General features: G+C 40.0%; 2 protein-coding genes across 2 annotated transcripts; both read left to right on the plus strand.

Annotated features, from left to right (window-relative positions):
- The first annotated feature begins 224 nt into the window (after positions 1–224).
- On the plus strand, positions 225–11,603 carry scdb (stearoyl-CoA desaturase b). The gene is made up of 6 exons (XM_042502461.1): positions 225–351; positions 1,748–2,006; positions 3,485–3,615; positions 4,976–5,181; positions 7,255–7,487; positions 9,774–11,603. Exons 2-6 carry the CDS (start codon positions 1,772–1,774, stop codon positions 9,971–9,973), a joined length of 1,005 nt encoding a protein of 334 aa, XP_042358395.1. The 5' UTR covers positions 225–351; positions 1,748–1,771; the 3' UTR covers positions 9,974–11,603.
- A 6,191-nt stretch (positions 11,604–17,794) lies between these two features.
- On the plus strand, positions 17,795–23,192 carry wnt8b (wingless-type MMTV integration site family, member 8b). Its single transcript, XM_042502607.1, has 6 exons — positions 17,795–17,865; positions 18,781–18,814; positions 19,852–19,990; positions 20,607–20,732; positions 20,818–20,960; positions 22,623–23,192. The coding sequence occupies exons 1-6, from the start codon at positions 17,795–17,797 to the stop codon at positions 23,190–23,192; spliced, it is 1,083 nt and encodes a 360-aa protein (XP_042358541.1).
- The last annotated feature ends 2,940 nt before the right edge of the window (positions 23,193–26,132 follow it).

Here is a 26,132-nt window from a genome sequence, read left to right on the forward strand (position 1 = left end):
TGGGGCTAAAGGGCACAGTCATGTGAATCACAAATGTCTTGTTGGCCACATGTCAGACTGGCATCGCTAAATTACATCATGGTGGCAGATGAGCTGACATGTGTTAACCTCTTACATCGTTTCGTCAGATTGGTGATTATCATAAAGCAAACAGCCAATAGGATATTCAGAGACGGTGGCATCAATGACCTCAACGACCAATGGCTTTAAAGTAACCTCAGGCTTCAGTAACTCAACGCAACAGTGCGCGCCATTATCATTTTTGTCATCATACCTGCATCTTACGCGCACCCGGATTCCCTGCAGCGCTGGTATTTTGCTCTGTAGTGCAAAGCGACTGGAGATCACACGGTGGGTAGATTCAACCTGGGTAAGCAAATGAACGTGAATGTACTTTCTGAATATACGCCGATGTGTCACATATGCAAATGTTCACTGGTATTTGAATAATGGTGTTGCTGTTTTTATGACCGGCTGATGACTGACGTCAGCTGCTGTAACTTCTGCCTGCACAGCACGCCACTGCCTCTATAACACGTCTTAGGTTCATGCATTTGGTCATTTTACTTAATAAAGATAGGATAACGTTGGTATAGAAAGCGTTAATGGTGAGACGTTGGCCACCAGAAAAAAAAAAAAAAAAAACGTCTCAGTGTTTGATTGAGTTTCACAGAAACAGACAGCTGGAAATGTAATAGTAATAAAATATATTTTAACTACTGTGAAAAAGTTAATAATAAGTAGGTGAATAAGTGGGTGAGAAAAAATAGATAGTGGATACAAATAGATTTTGAAACAAAAATTTGATGGTGGTATAAAAAAAATGTGGAAAAATTAGATGGTGAAAATCTGATGTTTAAAAAAAATGCTGGGGGTAAAAATTGAAAAAAATGAAAAAAAAAAAAATAAAAAAAAAAAAAAGGCGATGAAAAAAAATAAAAAAATCATTTCCCCCCTCACTTTTTTCACAATCTAATTTTCCTTTTTTTTTTACCACCAAAAAAAATTTTCAAATTCTAATTTTTTCGCCATTATTTTTTATCACTACCTAGTTTTTTTACCGCCTTTTTTCAAGTTAAAAAAATGTAGTTATACGCATATCGCGTAGGCGCAAAAAAACTTCCATGCAGGCTTTACATTTTTTCCCCCATCTGTTTTTTTCACCATCTACTTTTTTTCTCTCATGTCCCTTCAGGAGCTCCAAGTAAAATGGAGAGAGGGAAAAAAAAACAAGTTACAAAGAGTTACATGGTGTGTCATTTTAACAGTATAGGAGGCTGTCGTTTCCCTCCAACTTAGTGTAAAATTGTTGCATAACATAGTGGCTACCTGTGGGTGCTCATGTGGCATCTTCCGGGTGCACTACACACCCGGTGCTGACTGCTATCTCCTCAAACACGTGTTTAAGTCACACGCGGCATTTGCATCATAATGATTATGCCTATATGATCCGGTGTAGTCACTGTACGGCGGTGGGAGGCGGTATAACATCTGACAGTGGAGCAAGAGCTAAAATTAGTGAGAAGCAGAAACCATCAGAGCTGCAGCAGCATACCAAAAACCAGCACCACTCAGTTTCTGCCACGAGAACAAGAGTGGCACGCTGTACGCTCGAGCCCGCAGACTGCTGCATGTTCACAGCCAGCCACCGTACCCTCCTCTCTTTTCCTGCATCCCCGCGTGCGCATTTAACTGAGTAACATCCCCCTATTTTTTCTCCTTCCTGCTGCGCACACTGCTGTTGCAGACACACCAGGCACATCCCAGCAAAATGACCGAAACGGAAACCCGGAATCATCACGCCGACAAGCAACAGACCGGAGGTGCCATGGCAGAGACATCGACGGTGGAGGATGTTTTTGACGACACCTATGCAGAAAAAGAGGGCCCCAAACCGCCGAGGATGCTCGTGTGGAGGAATATCACACTGATGACCATCCTACACGTCGGTGCGCTTTATGGACTCATTCTTATTCCCTCTGCATCGGTTTCAACTCTTGCATGGTGTAAGTATCTCCCATACTGTGCTCAGCTGTGCAGCATTTTGTTGTCTTTTTTTCCTCCCTGTAGGCCACAGTCGGAGAACAGAATGTGCTGATGTTGTGTGATCAATGCGAACTACAATACATACAGCCGGAGGGGGTCATGCCTGTGGGAATAATGGAGAATGAGTCACTCTGGCCTTGTGATTTTCACTGTACACATCCATGTACAAATCCGTTTTGTGCATGCTTCAAGAGCTTAGACCAGTGGGTGACTGAAAACAATTTGAGGATATCGGTTAAAGATTGTAACTAAATACTCAAGTACTGTATCTAAGTACACATTTGAGGTACTTGTACTTTACCATAGTATTTTCTTTTAATGCCAATTTCTGCTTTTACTCCACTACATTTCAGAGGGAAATATTGTACTCTTTACTCCATTTGTCTGACTACTTTGGTTCATTTACAGATTAAGATTTTTGCATAAAAATATAAAGAGTGGATTAAATATGATGTTATGAATTAAATTACAGTTTTTACACCAATCTACATCAAGTACATCATAGTTTACGCTAAATTAGATGATGACAGAAAATTAATTGCCAGCTATTTTGATAAACATTTAAGATTTTGGATTTGTGTTGTTTTTTTAAAAAAAATATTTTTAAAATAACATTTTGGGGTATTTTTTCTATTGTTTTGAAAGAATTGATTTTTAATTTTTTTAAAACAATTTTTACACATTTTAACTTTTTGTTGTTTTCCTTCATTAGGTTCTTTTACTTTTAATACTTTAAGTGCTTTTCCCTGAATATATACATTTACTTTTAATTTTCAATGCAGGTATTTTACTTGAGCTTATTAGAGTGCTGTATGTTCGAAATTAGAAGTATTTAGATTCCAGTGATAATACACAAACTCTCTTAGCTGAATAATTACATTTCATGCCATATTTCATGCCATATATATATATATATATATATATATATATATATATATATATATATATATATATATATATATATATTGACAATTGAGGCATGACTCAAATTCCTGAACAGTCTCAACTTTGTTTCCACTCTGGCACTGCATAATTTTCCCCTCTCTTTGCAATGCTGAGCTGCATATTATTTCACCGGGGAAGACAAAGCACAATCACCATTCCCATAGACATCCCATTGTGAGCTGTGTGGCACCACAACAGAATGCTCTTTGCCAGTCAGAAGCCCCCGGTCTCAAATCCTGGGTAGTCTTGTCTAGGCTTCACATAGGAACACATTCAGCAGTTTTAGAACAACAAAAGTGTGAGGGCAGACCTGCGTGCTCCCGCTGTCCCATCTCCCCACATAGATGACTTTTTCTGTGAACAAAGAGGCCAGGGTGTAATGGAAAGAACATGGTGTCCCAGTGACTCTGCTCTCATGGGTGTTAAATTAATCTGTGTAGTGGTGACAGTTTCCCCCTAAGATATCTGTCCTTTCCACCTTACTTTCTTGCAGCTGCAGTGTGCTACCTCATCAGTGCTCTCGGCGTGACTGCTGGTGCACACAGATTATGGAGCCACAGATCCTATAAGGCCTCTTTTCCACTGAGAGTCTTCCTCGCTCTCGCCAACTCCATGGCCTTTCAGGTAAAGCGGGAAAAAATGTAAATATAAGATAAGATAAGCCCTTATTTGTACCCAGAGGGGAAACTCAGTTGTACCTGCACAAAATATTCCACATGTATTCCCATTAATTCCTTGGCAATTTCCGCTTAAACTTAAAGTTTCGCTTCACTTAAAAAATGTGTTTGTCCCTTTACTGTCATGTTTGAGTTTCACTGTGCAAAATTATGTGTGTGTGTGTCACATTCTTCTACTGTTTCCGTTTGGTCACTTTAAATCTGAGTTGAATACATGGATGCACAAACTGGATTTTGTGACATCACATCTACTGTGGTAGGCAATTCTGATCCAAAATGCAATGCATGCACGAGTAAGATGGGAAAAATTGAAGCTCTATAATAAACGAGAAGGATTGATAATAATTTTAACAAATTTCAGTGAGGCAATTCCAGAAAACAAGCACAAGTTCTCTATAGCTGTCACCATGTATGTGCATGCATTTCCCAACTGCCACGCCTCCTTTTTTCCAAAATGCATACAAACACACATCTTCACACACACACACACACACACACACACACACACACACACACACACACACAGAAGAAAAAACAACTCTGGAAAGAGTCATAGGAAGTTCTACTTTTTCTCCCGCATTGAGAAATTCTGTATCTGGCCCACCACCTCTGCATGTGCTGGGCTGACCTGTGAAAGCAGTCTGCATCAAGATGGCTAGTATTCGAGGTATCATCAGAGACTCAGTCACACATGTTTGAGCTCATGTATCACACATGCATCACGTGTGAAAACGTCACACTTGTTCCAGGCTGCTGGCTGTCCCTTTTGCATACACGTCAATTCTGTGCTGTTACTATCTGTGCTGCTGGCTTAAAGATGAGACTTATTCTGTGATCGTATCTTTTATACAGAGCAGTGAGGCTGAGTAACGGTGTGACATTCCCGCCTTGAACAGGCCATGTAAAAGTGGCTTTTAGGAATGTGCACAGACATCTCTCACTTCAGCAGAGGAATGTGAAAACACCTCTCTTGTGACAAACTTTGCACAGATACAAGCTAGTATAGTCAAGGTCAGACATTATATGGGACATAATCAGAAAAACATGATTTTGAATGAATGGGATCTTCACTATAAATCACATTTACTTCATGTAGAATTAACTAGCATAAATAAAATGCAGATGGTATGTTTTTTAATAAATTCTGTATGATTCTAGATAAGATTATGCAATCTAAGTGATATGCATTTATTGTTTTGTTAACACAGTGTTGTCTCCGACCTTAATCTGATGATCTCTAATGGCCATGCATGTCTATACGTGCCTTACATAATCCTCTCTATCTCTGCCTGTCTCTTCATGAGCAGAATGACATATACGAGTGGGCGAGGGACCATCGTGTCCATCACAAGTACTCCGAGACAGACGCTGACCCCCACAACGCCACGCGCGGATTCTTCTTCGCCCACATTGGTTGGCTGATGGTTCGCAAACATCCCGACGTCATTGAGAAGGGCAGAAAACTGGAGCTGTCAGACCTGAAGGCAGATAAAGTGGTTATGTTTCAGAGACGGTGAGCAAACGTTACCCACATTTTGATTTTAGGGATTAATGCTGTTGTTCTTTTTGAAGTGTGTCTCTCTGAAAGGAGCCCAAAGATATAAAGTAAACAGATCCCAATCAGCCATAATGAGAGCTGTGATGGAACATTCTTGAACTAATCTGTAAAATGAATAGTTCCTACATTATCCTCAATATATCAGATAAAATGTTAATATGTCTGCAGAACTGCCAGTACTTTTCATGTGGACATCCCTTTAAACATCTCAATGCTGCATCTCATTTGTGGTTTAAGTTATGGAAATGCAACCACTTGGAAAAAGATCGTAGTCATGGTTTAATAATAAAAATGTCAAACCAAACTACTACTCTGAGACACACTGGGAACCTGCACCATCAGGTGTCAAAGCCACAACGCTATTACGCCCATCCATCACCTTGTTCTTGACTGTCACACTACTACCTGCATTAGCACTGAGTGTTGCCACTTGATTTATTGCCAGTGTGTCGTGTTATTAAAAGTCATTTCCCCCTCTGACCCACGCTGTACAGGATGTTGTAGTCTGGGTTATATTGACCATGCTAACACCTGATATCATGATCTACTGATAAGGGATGCTTTTTGGACCGGAGATCAAATCACAGCTTGCCCTCACAGTTACTGCCAACATGTTTACTCTTTTGGACACTGTCCCAGATTTCCTCTTCTGCTCTCATGCAAAAGAGCTTAATCATGTTAATATGCATATAATTGCCCTCATAATAGTGCAGATTAGATTAGATTAAATCTGGGGCCTTTATGGGACCCTTTACAGCTGACACGAGTACAGATTTTTATATTTTTGTAATTAAGTTGTTTAAATCAGATACATTGGTGCAATATTTTATTTTATTTCTATTTAGGGTGTGGTGTAGGATTATGTAATGTATTGTGTGACTTTTGCTTTGAGAAAAAAAAGATGAGAGCCTTCTTTTACACAAAGATCGCGCTATAGGGCCGCTACGAAGTCATGTCTTTGCGATGCCTCTACATTTTTTACACAGAACCAAACAATGACATCATGATGCTCCAGTTTGCGATTTTAGATAGCATGCCGGCATCACTGGAGCAAAAGAGGCGTTACAGGTTTGACGTTTAACAAAACAGCGTCTGCCTATGGTGTGACATATGACATAGGCGTCAGTGGTGCTTTCTAAACAAAAACAATGGCATAACATGGCAATAACAATCATTTATCATGTCTATTATATTGCAACTGATCTCGTCCTCTGCTCGAAAGGTTAGAAGCTCCCTGACCTCATGTTTTACCAAATTTCAGACATTTATGGAAGCTGCTCTTCTCCTCTAGTTAGTCACTAACCGCTGTTAGCTGCTTTTTGAATCTCCTGCGGTGGGTCACACACATTTCATGCCGTCAAAATGTCATACCCATCCTGTCCATGGTGCTGTCCTGCCGGCTGTCATGTTTAGGCAGCCAGTTTCGGCATTGTTACTACCTCCTGTTGCGGCTCAAAAGCGAGACAACTCTGTTCCCCCATTCCCTGACCGTACCTTTTACACAGAACAGTGAGTCGGCATAACCCCTCTGTCAGGGGTGGGTGATATGGCTCTAAAATAATACCACAATATTTCAAGGTATTTTTGCAATAACAATATTCTTGATAATATGACACCTCACTGAAAAATATTTTATTATTAATTTCAAGAACATGGAATTGCAACAAAGTAAGTGTTACTGTTACGAATTCCAGAATAAAGATTGCCTTCAAATTTTCAACGCAGAGCCTGCAGTAATTTGCTTTTGGCCATGCTTGTTGTTGCAGTGTGTATAACGGTATGACATCATTATGTCAACAAGTCGGAATATTGCCATTATCATGATATGAATTTTTATTATCATAATAAAAATATACTGGTATTATCATGAACAATATGATATGGCACACCCCTAAGCACGGTATTCCTGCCTTGAGCAGGTTGTGTAAAAAATTACAATCTTCATTTTATTTAGCATTTAGTTTTAGGTTAAATTACGACCAAGTGAAAATAGATTTGTATGAGATACAATTTGTTATTTTATTTCAGGCACTACAAGCTCTCTGTGGTGATCCTTTGCTTCTTGGTGCCCATGCTCGTGCCCTGGTACTTCTGGGGTGAATCCTTGGCCGTGGGATACTTCATCCCTGGACTCCTGAGATACACTGTGGTGCTCAATGCCACCTGGCTGGTCAACAGCGCTGCACACATATGGGGCAACAGGCCTTATGACAAGAACATTAACCCGAGGGAAAACCCACTGGTTGCTTTCAGTGCCATAGGTAAGAAAACAAGGTGTTTATTATTATCTGTCCTACAGTAATGTGTCAATACTATATTGTGGCTACATGTTTGTGTAATTTAGTGTATTTGTGTGCCTGAGGGATATCTAAATGATTTTTTCATCACTTGTTGAAAGCTTGTCTTGTCAAGTCAATCACAGTGGGGGCTCCCTCAAAGCTGATTCAGTCTGGTATTTGTAGTGTGCTAATCCAGCGGCTGATGTTTATTTTATCCCGGCTGTGCCAGTTTCAGCTTTGAACTCTAGTGGTGGTCAGCTTTCGAGCTGTGTATTTAGTCATTTTTTCAGAGTTGGACGCTGGTGTTATTTTCAGTATCAGTGTTTCCCATGAGTCAAGACTTGATTGTGGTGGCTGACACCGCGGGGGTGTGATACTGCAAACAGCGCTGGGCATTGTTAGCTGCAAAACAGCATCAAGCTCACAAGCTCACTAGTGATTGCACAAGAATGCATAATTCTGGCAGACTTTTCTTTGATTTCAACTGTAACTGTGTAATCTTTTTAGATTGTCTGCCCCTTTTTATCAAACAAGTGCTGCTTGTTGTACTACACCTCACTAAATGCTCTCTAGAAAGTGGGAGAGAAAATTGGAGAAAAAAAAATGCGGTGGAGACAATTATGTTCCCAAGACAATTTTCACCTTTTTTAAAGTCACACACCCATTGTGTCATTTAATTAGTTTTTCCATGTTACTTGTTTGTTCTTAAGCATGCAAAGCAACTGTTGTAAACAAAAGAGTAAATGAAGTAATAAATACTGCATGCTCTGTAAGCATTTTCCATCTAATGTCGCATTACAGAAATTCTGCTGATTTCCTCAGCTGTTATCAACATAAAAATAGTCTTCTGGATTGTTTACTACGGGGCAGTGGAGGTTTGAATGGATATTAAACGGATATCCTAATTTTTCCAGCAGCATAACCTGTATAGGCTAAATCAATTTAAGCTGTTTACTAAATGTTTTCTGCTGCAGTGTCCCATGGGATCTGTAGGTGTTGCATAAGGCTGTGGGCACGCCTGCACTGTAACCATGACAGCCAAGCTGTGTTTAATGATTACAAAGACTAATTTAGCAATCCTGATTTTAGTAGCCTGCAAATGACATTGCATGACAGTCATCCTTTAAAGGAACAGTTCACTGCAAAATCAAAATGACATATTTTTCCTCTTACTGTGGTGCTAGTTTTAAATATGGATTATTTTGTTGTGAGGTGCTGAGTCGGCCATAGAGTTGTCCCAATGCAGTATGGGTTCAGCATTAATTACTTGACAGAAACAGCTACGTGCTACCTCATAGAAAAAGGCGGGCTGTAGGGGTCGTGTTCCTTGATTTATGGAAAGCATGCAACACTGTTAATAATATTATCCTCTACATAAACTGCTCAACTTCAATTCCCATACAAAGTTTCCCAACTTTATCAAATCCTATCTGTCGTTCCTTTCCCAACTTGTCAAAATTGAGTATTGTTAAAACACTGCCCCATGTCAGCCGACTGGTGTCCCACAGGGCTCTCTATCGGGCCCAATCTGGTTTGACATGTACATTAATGACCTTGCTGAGAGCAGTTTAATTTAGGAACTCCTTTCTCTCAACCAAATTACACCATCCAATTATATCACCACACAGAAGGAAGTGTACACCTTCTCATGGATGAGAAGCTTTTGACAGTGCAAGCTCAGTGGTGCTTGGTAAGCCAGAAGTAGATGCATGCTTGCTTCTGTACAGTGATACGGTTTCTGGGTGTAGTTTGGTAGAAAGAAAAAAGTTCTTACATGAAACTGCTCACAACAAGGTCTGTGAATTGTCTTGAGTAACTGCGTCATGATTTATAGAAAAGACATCGCTGCTGAAGTTTTCAAGTGTATTTTTTGTCACTTTGAGCACCACAAGCTGAGTACAATCTAGTTCCATTAAATTGGAGAGATGATAGACATCTTTACGCCCGATGTCTCCAACTCTCAGCAACTCACACCAAAACAATCTAGATTGATAAATTGCACTACAGGTAAAGGAAAAATGTGTATTTTTGGTGGGGAACTGTCCCTTTAAGATCTTTGAATCCCCAAATTTTCCAGTGCACTCTCTCCACTTAGCGTCAAATTGCATTATCAGTCACATGCTGCTAATAGCTGTCTGTCGCTGTGCCACAATCCTGTGATGTTTTCAAATTAGTGGAAATTTCCCATGTGACTGTTGCACGCATATCTTCATTTAGGTGATGACCTCCTTGACATTCAACAAAACACTCTTTCTTTTTGGATTTCAGGGGAAGGCTTCCACAACTACCATCACACATTCCCCTTCGACTATGCCACAAGTGAGTTTGGCTGCAAACTCAACCTCACCACTGCCTTTATAGACCTCATGTGCTTCCTGGGTTTGGCCAAGGACCCCAAGAGGGTGACGAAGGAAATGATCTCTGCTCGCATTCAGCGAACGGGTGATGGCAGCTACAAAAGTGGTTGAGTCACAAACTCGTCAACTGACACTGACATGTCGAATCGAGGTGGAACATAGCAACAGGTATAGCAGCATTTCAGTGGTGGTGGTAGGGAGGTTGATTGCCATGCTTCTGATTATAAGATAAACCTCCTCCTGAGACTAATATTGGCTTTAAAAAGTTGTAGACTTTCCATAAATTGTGTGGGTATCTTTAAGTTTCGAAGTGTCCTCACCGACTATTAGTCACAGCCAGCGACTTGGCTCCATGTGCAAGCACAGCTTTTTCACGATAATATATAAAACAGGCACAAAGTGAACAAAAAAGCTATCAGGGATTTAAGTCTCTTTGGCAGCAGGAGGACAAAGCAAGTCTGTGTGAGCAGTGTGTAGAAGCAGTAATCATAGAATAATTTACTGTATATCTTATTTGTTAATGTGCTATTTATTAACAGTCTTTGGCACTTTGAAAGCTTTTCACTTAACAGTGAGTTTTCTCTACAGGCAATATCGAGCCTTTTGCTCTAACTTCTGTCAGTACTGCTTTGTCTCAATCCACAGGGAGTGGAGTTTCATCTTGATTATTGTTTTTCTAGTTTAGGTTAAGATTTTGTTTATTTTTGGTAAGATTGTAATCTTACTAAAATATGAGCTGCTGTGTTCAAGGCCAACACCGAGATACTCAACACTATTGAACTGTCCCCATATTATCATAGTAGAGTAACCCTTGGTAAATACAGTTCATATGTGTTACACTTATACTGTCACACCCACTGTCTCCAACTTTTCAAGAGGGGCTCGTAATGAGGATTAAGCTCTCTGGTGTAACGCAATGTATACCTCTGGTTGAATAGTGAAGCTGCCTCAAACATCTCACCCTTAATCTGAAAAGAGATGATTATTTGCTCTCATTTTTTATTAATTTGAAAGACTCTCAGAGATAAGGTCTCCTGCTCCCTCAGATAAGGCCAATGAGGCATGTGTAGGAGGTGCATTTACCTTTTGTGCTATGTGATATTATTGAAACATGTGTCAGGACTCTTGCCCAAATGCCTTATGAGGGTTGCACACCTTGTTAAAAAAAAGAAAAGAAAAAAAAGTGCAAGTTATGGAAATACATTAGGGTTTAGATTTTCTGTCTAATCACAGTTGTTTGGAGTCTGTTTTTAGGGAACACTTCAAAAGTTAAAAACCCTTATTTATTATGGAAAAAGAGGGACCATTCAACAAATCTTTAAAAAGTAACGGGTTACTATGATATAACTCCTCTGTAACCAGGCACTTTGCTCTAAAACAAGATCCAAACTATTATATCATTAATGACAATGTTGTAATTTTTGTCACACTTCCTCTTTTACAGAGCAACAATTTTTTTACAGTGTTAACTTCTTAAAAGTTTGAATGCCTTAAAAAAATGGCACTTTTTTTTTTCAAAGAATGTTTTTGCCCACTGTATGTATGGTAAATAAACCAGATTTTCTACTTGTGATGAAATATGTTTTGCTGTTTTTGTTGGAATTCTGTAATACTCCTTATTTGTTTACTGAATTAAAAAGTATGATCATACCATTTCTGTACATTTTTTATCAGTGGCTTATGGATGCTACAGAAATAACCCCTACTGATAATGAATCATTATTAAACTAAGTATACCTACTATAGTATAGAGTGTTTTAAATGTGTTTCGCACTGTGTCATAAAAAATAAAACGTAAGTCACCGTCAGAAATGATAGATATATGATGCTTAATTTGCACATGAAAAATTAAGGATATATTATGACTGAAACCTATGTATCAGAAGTGTCACATATTTAGTGACTTAAGCCTCGGCTTCACAAAACAACTTGACTTTCACATCAATGACTTGAAAAGACTTGAAAGCTTGCCTAAAATAAAAAGATTAAAAAGAATGTCATGTAAAAAGTGCTCCACAAATCAACGATTTCTCTTTATTTCCCGAATCAACTAAGATTAACATTGTTTATTACCATCAACTCGACTCTTTATTCCTCAAATTCACTTTGTTTGAACCAATCCAGCAGCATCCAATCAAGTTTGAGAACAGAACCATAAATATCAAATGTTACGTTGCTAAGCGGCATTTGGAAAAGATGACACTAAAGATAATTTTGCTCATGTACAAAAACTATGCGGTGGTCAACAGAAAAACGAAATGCAGCATGCAAAACATGCACATTGGAAATTACAGACAGAGACACAACTTCCAACATATTTGTTTTAACTACTAAGTACAAATTGGAAAAAAAAATACATTTGCTGAAGAGCACATTATTACTTGTGTAAGACTGGATACTCAATGTTTAGGACTTGACTCAGAACTTGCTTTTTTGACTTAGGATTCAACTTGGGACTTAAGATATTTAGCTGTTGTTGTTAATAACAACTAAAGTCAGTTTGGTGACTTCTCAGTAGTGGCAAAACTACAAAATAAGATAAAAAAAAACACACACAAATAAGTTAAGGTAGAAGGTAGATTTATTGGTCATTTTTTAAACTTGGTTTAAAAAAAGCGAAATTACAATGATCCTTGATCCTGCTACATCTTTGGAGATGACATTGAGTTGATTAAAATCAGCAGCTACTATGCAGATTCCCTCCGGTTGCTTGGTGATGTTGCTGCTGATGGCATCATTCAATTCCTGCAGTGCATGTCTTTAACTTGCATCAGAGTCACTTGTCCAAATGGCCCCCACAAGGTCAGTCCATCCAGTGCAACAGCTTGATGCGGGATGCCACGGGTTAACCATGTCTCTGTGAAGATGTTACGCAGAGCAGTCCCACATCTCCTGTTGCTGAGTGAGCCAAAATCACTTTTCATCCACTTCACTCTCCTGCGATCAGACACCAGACAGAAGAAGATAGAGGAACAGACTGAACACTTGATGTATAAAGTGGACTTGTTGTGGCACTTGCTTGTCTTGACTCAGGACTCGACTCATGACTTGCTTGACTTTGGATTTCTTATTCTTGAATCACTGTATTGTCAGTTATATGTGAAACTTCAAATAAGCACAAACACTTTAATGTAAATTCATCACTAGAAAAGCTGTTTTCATGGGGTATCATTTTGCACCCATCCCCACAGAGCACTATTGTGACATAACCTTGGGATCTTTACTGACAGTTCTGTCTGTCTACACAATGCACTTTTCTATACTGATAGCATGACTTTGTCCATCAGGGGTTAAGAATCTCTGACTGTTTTTATCTTCATTGTGCCAATCCTGTTTTTGAAACATGTTGTACTTGTTAATTGACGTTCTTATCTCTCGTCTGCATGCCTATACTGATGGGGATCTACCTCTGCTTCTCATGCTCGGCTGATTTGTCTCACCCACATCTGACATTGTTGTACATGTGACATCATCATACATATTTAAAATAGATTCAGATATTGTTTGGAAATTCCACAGGACAGACGTCTGTGGAAACAGTGCTTCATTCGCAGCTGTCCACTCCTGCAGAGTTAAATGTTAAAAAAGCCTCATTTGCTTAGTGGTGGAAGAGCAGACACCTGAATTTCTTTAGTGGGGGTCAGTAAGTGCATGTTATTACATCTTTCAACTATTGGAAGGAAAATTAAACTTGCTCCCTCTGCTGGAGAATCACTTTGTGACAAGTCAAGGAAACAACTCACACCTCCATCTACTTTGTGTAAAAACAGTGTTGTGTGCAATGTGATTTACTTGTTGCAGTTGGTGATTTTGGCAGAAAATCCTGCTACAGAGTGCAGCCACCAGTCTGAATCCCGTCCAAATGTACTGTAAGTGGTCCCACCACTGCTGATCTCTGTTGCCCCAACAGTGACATCAGCCCTCTGTCCATTGGCTGCTGACTGTCAGGCCATCCTCTTCACAGCATGTAGCACCTCGGTGTTAGTGGCACAGCCAGCCAGAGCTCAGACACCTCACTGTTTCAGCTCGGTTCTTGCAGACTTGTGCAACATAGTGGACTTAATAAAATGTTGCTTCCGCTGGCTGCTTTTCAGGGGATCTGACGTCACAATGTAGAGGACTTGAAATGATTCAGCTAAATGCATGTGTATATTTGGGGTTGCATTTACAATTTAAATTCCCATCATCTCCAATTAGACTCATATTTCAGCATGCCCAGGCGATTAAATTTGTATCAACATTTAGAGAAAAACATTTATTTTATTCATATAGCACTTTGCAATGCAAAATAGACTTTGCACCAAAGGGCTTAACAAAGACAGACATATACAAATACAGTTATAATAGTGCACAAATTATTTGAACAAAATTCAAAGAAAGCAAATGTATACATTTCAACACAGTGACTCAGATAAAACAGGTCAAATACAGCTAAAAGCCAGAGAATAAATATGGGTGTTAAAGTGCATCTTAAAAGCCTCAATACAGTCAGCCTGTCTTATCCGGCAGAAAGGAGTGTTTTGGGAGTCCCCTTGTGGAAATTTTTGGTGTCAAACTCTTAATTTCCATCCTTTTGGCAATTTTTCCTGTACCAATTTATAGTGGAAATATTTGTAATTTTGTCAATATACTTTCATGTTTTTATTGAGGGAAACTAATGTACATATTTTCAAGGTCCAGTGTGTATGATTTAAGCGGATATATTGACAGAAATGGAATAAGATATGTTTTCTTTAGAGTATAATCACCTAAAAATAAGAATTGTTGTGTTTTCATTACTTTAGAATGAGCCATGTATCTCTACATAGGGAGCAGGTCCTCATCTACAGAGATCAGCACAACCATGTTTCTACAGTAGCCCAGAATGGACAAAGACAGACAGACATTGGCTCCAGATAGGACCATTTGCATTTTTGTGACAGCAACCTTTTTAAAAGCCCTTGCACGAAAGTGTCACAAAAAATGAACCTATTTAAATAACCAAGCATGTTTGTGTTGGAGAGGAAGAGACTTCTGTGGATAATTTGGATCCCAGTAAAATCCTCCTGAACATCAGAGAATAAAGGCAAGCATGCTTTAAAATGTGCTGGGCTAGTGGCCTTTCCCAAACATGCAAAACAGCATAGGAAACACATTTATTTTTCAACATGAAACTGCTTTATCCAGTTTTTTTACTGGTTATATCACAGGGTTCACTGGTTTTATAAAGAGGGAGACCTCTGTGATCTATGCAGCTCACAGAAGAGACCTCCTGCATCAGAAATAAAGTGGGTACACATTAAGTTATCAGAAAAATTAAGTTAGTACACAATACAAGGTGCCTGGCAAGTGATCAGTCTGTGATGTGATGCGCCAAATAGAGTAGGAGAAACATTGATTTGTAACTTGAAACTGTCACAGCTGTGGCTGGGACTCCAGGTTTTCCTCATGTTTCCACCTCCTCTGTGTGTCTGTGTGTTGTGGGCGTGGCTTTCCCTTACCTGGCTCCTGATTCAATCTTCACTCCTGATGTCAATCATCTCATCATCATGCAGTAGAAAAACCCAGGGGCATCACTCTCTCATTGCCAGATTGTTTTACAGGACTCAGCGGTAGTAACGTCTTTGCTGCTCTGTATCTTGACACCAGAGTAATTTCATTGTGTTTTTCAGCCTGTGTATTGACAATTTTCTCCTGTGCCTCAGATCACTATTGTCCACCTCTACGCCTACTCACCACCTACATCTGAACCACTACACCCTGCCAAGAAAGCCCATCTATTCATCTTCTTGTCTTCCTGCCAGACCTGCCGTCTCCAGCTTCCCACATTCCTCCAGCTATCTTCCTTAATAAACCCACCATCATCATGCACCCATCTGTGTTTGAGTCTGCGTTTGTCTCCTAAAGAACACTAAGCCCTAAACAGAAACTGCTTTGTTCTATGTTTTTTAACCAGTTTAACTCACCTGGTCGTTTTTTTTAGAGAGTACAAGACCTTTGTGGATAATTTTGGCTCCCACTAAAAATGTCCTGAATAATGAATGCTGAAGGAGTTGTCATCGGGAGAAGTTTCAGCTGGTTGCGATCTGCAATTTCCACCACTAGATATCACAAAATCCCCCTAAATATTACACACTGTTTCCCCTGTGCTCCCCCTAAATCTAAACCCTAATGTATCTAATTTAACTTGTATTAAAGATGTTAAAACAGCAAGATGGATTCTACTGTTGTCTTATTTCACTTGACATTCCTCTTTAAATCTTAATCCAAAAACATCCCTCAGAAGTCCCCCCACCCCCTCACTGTTTGCACACAAGATTGCCAAATGGCTGCCTGTGCCAAAGGAAAGGGTCCCTAAGGGTCAGATGGGGTTATTGTGGAATAACCCTTAATGCAGTGTTAGGTATGCACCATCTGGATATGTGATGCAAATGTACCACAACTGATAGGCCCTCATTCTGCTCAGTTACACATTTTACTATCTGTTGGGATCATCAATCTCCAGGCGCCAAAATAAATGAAAGTCAAAATTGATATGCTGCAAAAAAAAAAAAAAAGACAAAAAACAACAACAATCTCCAAATAATCTTATTAAAGTAAATACCATGCGTTATTCTCATTCCTTACGGGACTTATATATAAAACGTGATTACTGACCCTTATTTTGATCTCATTTAAGCGAATCGACAACTTTTTTTCAAATCACAAATTGCATGAGGCAGAGGTGGAATGTTACAGAGTGCATTAACTCAAGTACTGTACTGAAGTATACACATTTCATTTCATACTTGCACTTGATTTGAATGTTGTCTTTTCATGACACTTTATACTTTTTACCTCACTACACTTTTCTGAATGTGCTTGTTAGAATTAAAAGGGTTGATCTACATTTTTTCAACAGCTCAGTGAAAAAATAAGTAAAAAGACAGTATTGTAGTTTTTTCTTAAGATTTGTAACATCTGAAATGTTGACTCTCATGCTGAAGAGCTTAGATCATTTTGACAAAAACAAAAAAAGATGCCTCAGTTAAATAAGATGAAAATATTTACAGCACTTAGGACCTCACAAATTGAAAATTAAGACTATTTATTGACTGTTAAGGCCTTACACTTATAAAATTGAATTTAAGACTTTTTAAGGACTAGCAGAAACCCTGTCCACCACGGACTGGTATGAGGGCGAAAATTAGACTAGACTATAGGTGTCATTTCCTTATTAACAAGTGTCAAAATTGTGACGAAAATAGCGTTATGTCCATTTCTGCGACTAACTGCGCAGACTGTAAAAATATAAATTATATCCCTGATCCATGTAAATGACAGGTGACAGTATTTGCAAAAGAAAAAAGAAAAAGACAAATTTCTGAGGCTTGTTGTCTTCCGTGTGAGTAACAGTCTTTGCTTTTCGCGGTGATAAACATTGATTAAATCACGCCGTTTGTTAAACAACAAATTACTTCCTCAAGAACAAACGATATTTGTGGCTCTATCAAACTAACAATTCGTCATCCAGAGGACTATCTTCCACTAATCCCCGACACTCAGCTGCGCGTTAGATAGCCTAAATAAACTTTTTTCCCCACCCCACAAATTCAAGGGATCAGTGTTACACTTTTCCTACAGGATTAAGCAGATCGTCCTTAGCTCCTGAATGGAGGCAGGGAAGCCACCGTTGCCCAGCCCTGAAGGCCCAGGGTGCCCTTTTGATCATTCCAGTCTCTCTTTGGTGCAATACCTCTGATTGGCCGAGAGAGTAAGAAGGGGGAAAATCTTTAATTAAGCAGATAATCTCTTGTTGGGACGAGAGCAGCTCCATTTCAGAGCCCCCTCCTTGAATCCTGGAAGCCCCTGGTGAAGTTTCATGTGCTGGTCGCTCAGTTTCCTCTCCATCGTTTGACTGTCTGCAGGCTTTGGACGGGCTCAGAGTCACCGTCACCCCCCTCACCTGTCAGGATGTTCATGCATTTGGAGGTTTTCTATTACGTTTTCATTCTGCTGGCTCACATGAGATCGTACTGCTGCTGGTGAGTTTCAATAATTATGAAATATTTTAATTTTTTTGATGTTTATCTTCAAACATTTCATTACATGGCAGTGGTAATTGTTGCAGTGTTTGCATTACATATTATATATGCCAGCATTTATTTTTGCTAGTATAAAATGTTTAGTAAGGGCAATCTATACATGTTTTTCTCAAATATGGTATAATTCCAAAGGCAAAACATGACCCATAAAGTCACTTAAACGAACAATTTTATGATTAGAAATAAGGAAACTGCTTAAATTAGGGACTTGCTGAATTTGTTTTATTAATTTCACCACTTTTTAATTAGGTACCTTTTTATGAATGATTCATAAGTTGTAACTAATGGCTTTACTAATGATGAATAACTCATTTCTTAATGCTTCATAGATCAGTTATAAGTAGTAAAAGCGACTTTTGGGTTGCCAAGTTGTGAAAAGTCCCCTCCACTTTGTCTGACCGCTCATTTCTAGAAAAGCGCTGCAGACCAAAATCAATTTTTTAACATATCAGCACTTAAAAATGCAGATTTGATGAGTTAAAAGCATTTATTAATGACTTACTAACATTAATAATGACAGAATTGACATTGTATCAGAGCATCAGAAACCCATGAGCATTTATAAGTGGATTACAAAGATTTCTAACAGCTTTATTCCAAATAGAAAGGATAAACACCAGGATTTCCCAACCTGGCAACCCCAAATTTCAACTAATCAAATGTTAAAAACATATTCATTACCCTCAAATTCTTACATTTCTTAAAACAAATTCATCAGCATTGTTCACAGAGGTTTGGATGCCTGCTGGTGTCACGGTTTCACATGTTACAAAGCGCGCTAATGAGAGATGTTAGCAGAGGAATTTGTGAAGGACACTGAGCTTCCCTGAGTGAATAAGCTGTCTCCTTTTCCAGGTCAGTGAATAATTTCTTGATGACTGGACCCAAGGTAAGCCAACTCTCTTTTGATCTTTCCTCCTTGTTCTTTTTCCCAAAAGTCAGAGCAAAAGAGAGAAAACATGGTTTCTGTGTTGTGATATCTGAACTCAAGTGTATGGCTTGTACCTGCAGCATCAGTGGCATGAATGATATATCAGTGATACTTTTGGCGCTTTGTGGTGTTTTTTCTCCCCCTCCGTACACTTGACCTTATTCAGGGCCTCTGCATATCTGCGGGTTGAATGTTTTAAGGGGGCGAGGGCAGCCATTGCTGTAGTGGGTGGTCATCATTAGTGAGCAAGACCCCAGTGAAAGAGGTGGCACTCCATCTCCCCAAAGGCCACTTGAGACATATTAGTTATATTATCGTTCACACAGTGTGAACAAGTCGCAGCGAGGCGGGCGAAAGCCAAGGACGGAGGCTGCTAGTTTAAGAGAGCCCAACAATTCAGCGTTATCACAACAGGGTTTAATAAAAAGGAGAATAATGTTTGAATTATACTGTTTTTCTCATGAAACTGACAATGAGTTTAATCTCAGTGTCAAAAGCATTAAGGCCTTGATGCATGTTATCCACTTTGAATTTCTTGAGAAGGGAAGTGACAATAAACATTGACAAGTAAAACCTTTGACACCAATAGGAAGATATAAATGAAAAAGCGTCTGAGACTGGTTTACATCTTCATTTTGAGTTTTCTTGCTCTGCTTCTGCTCAGAAGTACCTGAAGTGCTCTCATGATTTGTTTGATCTCTGACTGCTGACTGTCTTTAAGTGGCATATCTGAACTCTATGTCCTGGCCTCAGGATGTGTAATTTAAAAAACTCTGTCTGATAAATATAATATTTATGTACTACTAATTGGGTCTGATTTGTTTTCAAGTGAATCCACCCTGAGGACAATGCTATTTTTTTTAATAATCTAAAGTGAATGTCTTACAAATTATGCTCTCAACTTTTTGAGTCATGCTGTCATTGTTGCAAGATTTGTGGTGTCTATGCAATATTATTTTATGGGTTTTATATTCCCCCGGTCTCTGCTGCCGCAGGCGTACCTGATCTACTCCAGCAGCGTGGCAGCAGGAGCTCAGAGTGGCATAGAGGAGTGCAAATACCAGTTTGCATGGGACCGCTGGAACTGCCCTGAGAGAGCTCTGCAGCTGTCCACACACAGCAGCCTGCGCAGCGGTAAGTCCAGACTCTCCAGACACCAGCTCAGACATCTCCGCACTGCAACGAGGCTGAGAAAAAGTCCACTTCTCATGGATTTTAAAAGATGTTTCAAAAGTGTTTTTGTAACTGTGTGCTTCTATTTTAAGCCTTTGTGTGAGAGGAGAGATGCCTTTTCCCTTGTTTGTGAAATAGAGATGTTTGCTTAGTTGAAACATTCAGCACCCTTTGGGATAGTTACAGTGGTCACTGTTTTGCTAGAGGCAAAGCAAACACTCTAATCCATTTCCCAACATCCCCCAGAATTAGCGCCTCTATTTGCAGCTTATGAATGCAATATGCTGAGATTCACAAGACAAAGGGTCAAATGTGTTTGCCAATACAAAACCAGCTTCAGGCACAGGTTAGAAATGAAAATACAATTAAGACGGGTTTATGATCCTGAACAGAATATGGGAAATTGACAAAAAATTCAACCAGTTTTACAGGCTACATTATAAACAAGGCTAAATATGTTGAGCTACGGTAATTGAGCTTAGTGAGATGAGAGATTGTAAAACAATGTGTAAAATGTCTAATCCAAAATGAGGAATTTGTGTCACACAAGCTACTTAATTGGTCTTTCCACTGACAGCAAATCGGGAGACAGCGTTCGTTCATGCCATCAGCTCCGCCGGAGTCATGTACACTTTAACCAGGAACTGCAGCCTAGGAGACTTTGACAACTGTGGCTGTGATGACAGCAGGAACGGACAGCGAGGTCAGAGAAATGCACACTTAAATATTCACTTTTTAATTTAAAAAAACACACATCGTTTAAGTGTCATTCCTTTTCTTTCTCCTAGGAGGCCATGGTTGGTTGTGGGGCGGCTGCAGTGACAATGTTGGCTTTGGCGAGGCCATCTCCAAACAGTTTGTCGATGCGTTGGAGACTGGGCAGGATGCACGGGCAGCCATGAATCTCCACAATAACGAGGCTGGGCGCAAGGTACAGTAGGTGCTCTTAATTCACACATTAAGAGATGCGCCCTTGATATAAGATGCAGCACAAGTGTGTTATGTTGACGCCTTGATGTGAACCATACAGTATTTAAACTGGGTGGCGGCTTGCTGGAAATTTTAAGAATCTCTCCTGGCCCTCCAACTAATTGCACAGTGTAAAGCACCTTTTGAATCATTTTTCCCTGCTCAGAATTACACTGAGTGTGCCACCCAAGCATCCCTTTCACGTTGCTATAAGTGAGGTGCCACTTGTCGGCAATAATAACAGTGTGTTCGGTGTACCAGAAGGGCCTATTTACCTCGTGTTGAATGCCCCTTATGACAATACCTCAACTCGAGAATCTCAGGATCACTGGTGCAAGCTTAATTAGAGATCCTGGGGAGCCAGACATTGCACAGCATTCTGTATTATGCTGCTTTTTAAAATAAGTGTTTAGTTTTATTCTTGCAATAAGGATCCCACATTTATGCTGGTCTTTGTTTGGCCCCGAGGGAGTCTGAGGGGACCACAGGCGTGCAGCTGAAGTGCTCTTTGTTTATGGTGCCTTTGCTCCCCCCTGTCGGGCCCTAGGATCCCCATGGCACCTGGAGCATCATTGTAACAGAAAAAAATGGGGATAGAAAGAGAGAAAAACTCCTTTTTCATTTATCCACTCAATAGGACTCTCCATTGGGTCTTCTCACACTAGAAAACATGTTGATAATGAACATGCTAAATAAATACTCCTATTTCTTCTCGGCGGACAATAAAACTCAATGTGAAACTTTGATTCAGCCTCACCTCAACAGAAAGTTCGTTCCCTCTTCATGGAAAGAAAACGTCCCTTTTCAACCAACAGCTGTTTTGTGCTGGGCAAAGTCAGGAAACACTGAGGAAAACAAAGAAACTCAGCTCTGGACCTTGAGGCTATCATTTCTTTCTTTCAGTGTATTCATCCCTTTTTTTACTTAACTGCAAAACTTTGAAAATACAATCAGTTAATTTGATAACATGTCAATCAAAGGACAAGGGACATTCTGTCTTTTACATGCAATATACAATATATATGATAATGTATGAGATACGTATGCACAGCTGTAGGTTTTGGGGGGTATTCAGAGGAAAACGTCCCCCTCGATATGTGGAACAATTGCAGCCCTCACCCCAATAATAACATGGAAGTCGCAGATGACTTTTATTTTGACAAAATTAAAGACATTTTGGTGCAGAAAATGCAGAAATTGTTGCATACACTGTAAAAAGTATTTGTTTTTAACATAAGATCATTTTGTGTGTGGGCTATCTTAATTTTTTGAGTTGACTGAACTTAAGAAGACCAGTTGAGTGATTACAAAATTACCTCAACTTGTCTTCTCAAATTCAATCAACTTAATATTTTAAGGCATCCCTCACACCAACCTTTTAAAGTTAAAACAGATTTTCTGTTTACAGTGTACATATTAACCAGAATGCAGGAAGTCAGAGCATGACGCTCAAAATTTGCCCCCCAAACTGCCTGTTCCACATGTGTATCCCCCAAGTGTTGAAACAAAACCTATGCCCTAACATACTCACAACCACAGAATACATTTCTTTGACACAGTTTTTCTCATGAAAACAATCTATACTATTAATGCATTTTAATAAAGTTTCTATGTGTGTCTCCAGGCTGTGAAGGGGACCATGCAAAGGACATGTAAGTGCCACGGGGTGTCAGGAAGCTGCACCACTCAGACCTGCTGGCTGCAGTTGCCAGAGTTTAGGGAGGTGGGGAACTACTTGAAGGAGAAGTACCACAGGGCTCTGAAGGTGGATCTCCTCAGAGGAGCTGGGAACAGTGCAGCCAGCCGGGGGGCAATCGCGGAAACCTTTAGCTCCATCTCTCGTAAAGAGCTGGTCCACCTCGAAGATTCCCCCGATTACTGCCTGGAAAACCGCACACTGGGCTTGCCGGGCACAGAGGGCCGCGAGTGCCTCAAGAAGGGCAAAAACTTGAGCAAATGGGAGAAACGGAGCTGCAAGAGGCTCTGCGGAGAGTGTGGGCTGGCTGTGGAGGAGCGCAAAGCGGAGATGGTGTCAAGCTGTAATTGTAAATTCCACTGGTGCTGCGCGGTGAAATGTGAGCAGTGCAGGAAGACAGTGACCAAGTACTTTTGTGTAAAGAAAGGAGGACAGAGGGGAAGGAACGAGAGTGCTGGCAGCCGCCGGAAGAACCTCAGACTGAAGAAGAAGCACTGAGCATCTTCTTCACTTCTCCCCTGTTGTCATCATATTTGTACCACTGCAGCTCCTGTCAACATCCAGACTTTTTGTGCATGTTCCGATAGTGTGTGTTTTGGACTAAAGCTTCACATCACAATTTCAGCCCATCTTCATTGTCTATTTTGTGTAAAATGTTTAAGACAGTGGGATGTGCACAAAGCCACATGATAGAGAAGTTTACACCTTTGTAGATTTTTTTGTGGTTATAAATGTATTTAAGATATATTTTTATACTTTTTACAACATTTTTGAAAAAGTCACTGGGCATTTGAGGAGTATTTCACCTTCAAAATTCTCCAAAACATGATTTATTTATTTTCATACACAAACATAAATCTTGGGGAAATAAATTGTTAGTTTTTGAGTGATTATCTAACTGTTGAGCGACGGCTTAAATAGCTTTTAAAATTTTTTAAGAACTCATAAGATTATATTCTCACCCAGGAGGCCAAAATGACCTGGCCTAGCATCGGCCCAAACTCAGCACGCTGGAGGCGATAAGTTAGGCCGTATCTGGGCGCTCAACTCTGGACACTCGGGATGAATTGGGCCAGATCAACTGGCCTAATTTTTTCAAAAATGACCCGGCCCACCTCAAACTCGGCATGCCAAAAGAAATAAATCGGGCTGCATCCATTTACCTGACTCAGCTGAGACTCGGGATGAATGATGCCAGAAAAACTGTCCTGATCCTGTCCGCCAACACTACCAGCAGTGGATATGCATGTCTAAGACCGTTGGCCTAGCCTTTATATTTGGGTTTTTAAACAATCACTGCCACGCTTTAAATGAATTTAAAAGCATGTTGACATTTTGGGGGACAATCTGCTCTCCCATCATCTGGCTTGCCCTGACATTTGCTGCCCTCTTGATGTATTTAATTGTATATAAAATGAAGCACTTTGTACTGTACATTGTTAATTTATTGCACAGCATTTCCTAGTTTTGCTTTATTATTAGCTACTTTTTTCTATTAAAAAGTCATGAAAGAATAATAAATCCTTCAATCTTATCCCGAAGAAAGTGTTTACCTTCTTTCCTCTTTGTGGCAGTGATACCTGATGCTTTGCCGTAAACACAACCTTCCTCTTCACATTGTTCACATTGGGGTTTGGATACTCTGGGGCAAACCAACAAGAATAGAAAGCTTTCCAGCGTACTTGTCGTTCCATCACGCCTTTCTCAATTTCGCCTCAACAAATACCTCCCCGTTCTCTCCCTCATCATGGTAATCCTCAAAGAGCCCCCTAACTCCCAAGCGCTTGGAAGTTTCTTTACTGTTTAATACTAGTTTAATTAACTTTGTCCAGACAGAGTAGGGCCGTGGGGGTGGAGGGCAGGAGGCAAGTTGCCCTTAAAAATCATCCCGCCTCTAATTTTGTATGCTAATCTCCTTTTTCACGCCGCGCCTCCTTAGGAGTGGGGGAAAGAAATGTTGGGAAAACTTTGGGTTGCCTGTGCAGGGCTTCCTGCGGCTGTTTTATTTCTGGGCCCACCTATTTGGATCCTTTCACTCCTCTAGGGCCTTCCTTTGCTCGATTTAACAATGAATGCAGAGCTAATCAGCTCTCTCGGAAATGCACCACTGTCGAGGAAGGTAATCCCTTCTTCTCTACTCTCAATGGGCTGTCGCCTTCTAAAGGACTTTGGGAAAAGGCTTTGCACAGATTCACACTGTTCTCTCAAAAGAAGTTAGTTCAAGTATTGTGCCCAAACAAGTGGGTTTTATAAACACATGCTTGCCAGGATACTCACCCCACCTGCAAGTAAGAAGTGCCAGGCCCAGGCAGACTAGCACATGGCAGCCGAAGCCGAAACCCTTCAGACGAGATGGGACATGAAAGAGGAGATTAGAGGTCCCATTGAGAAGGGGGCGTTCATTTCTGCACCTTCCTCCTTTTACTCAATAAAGTGTCAAGGAAACACCTTGTTGACATCTTATTTACCGAATAATGATCATAATCAAAACTCCTCCCTCCCCTGATGACCCCTGTGGGCTGGCTGGATTGCTCTGTCTGGCATGCAGCAAAAACTCTCTCAGCAACAAAAGAACCAGCATACCAAGCCTTTGCCCCGCAGCTCTGTGCAAGTTCTGCAATTCACTGTGACAGGGAGTACAACGGGGGCAAATAAAAATGTTCAATCGCAGGATTTTAAAATGGTGACTTATAATTAGAACATGCATTTTGGATTAAATTGAACAAAACCGCTTTAAACTCTGCGAGCAAAATGATTCTTATTTGGAGTTTTTCTTTGGTCAACCCAGATTTCTTGAGAAAATTGGTTTGATGCTTTTAACAAACATGAGGAAAGACTTAAGTAGCATGGCAAGATATGTCCCATTTCTTGCTAATTTTTTGGCCATTTCTTATTAAGCTGCTTGCTGCCCTCTTTGCATGTTTTTGATAGAAATCAGGCTAATGTGCTCAGAATTTAAATGGTTAAGTATGAGTCATGCTGTCGTGCACTGGCTAACTCTCAGCTGAAAATTGCAGACTTATACCCTCATCTAAAAATATATCACACAAAGGAAAGCCTGCTGACACAGCAGTCACTTAATGTGTGGGAAAGCTGCAGAGAAAAACATGTTTGGCTGTTTTAAAGTTCAGCAGTTAGACACACCTGTGACACTGTTCACTCATTCAGTCAAGATGAGTTGTGCACCAGCAGCGGAGATGAAAGAGTGCTTGAGTGGGCAGTATATGAAGATAATAACGTGCTTAACCTGGAGACCTAACATCAGGCGGTGGACTGCAGGTTCAACTGAGAGAAGCAAAAGGATCTCGGCTTTAAAGAAACAGAGTAAATTAATGCTTTTATAACACAAAATTGCTACACACCCTTCACCATGCTGCACTATACTCTTGAGATTCACATAAAGAACCATGGACTTCAGTTTGAGGCAAAAACCTAAAT

The sequence above is a fragment of the Plectropomus leopardus genome, chromosome 15 (genome assembly GCF_008729295.1).
Source record: "Plectropomus leopardus isolate mb chromosome 15, YSFRI_Pleo_2.0, whole genome shotgun sequence".
NCBI classification, from domain to species: Eukaryota; Metazoa; Chordata; class Actinopteri; order Perciformes; family Serranidae; genus Plectropomus; species Plectropomus leopardus.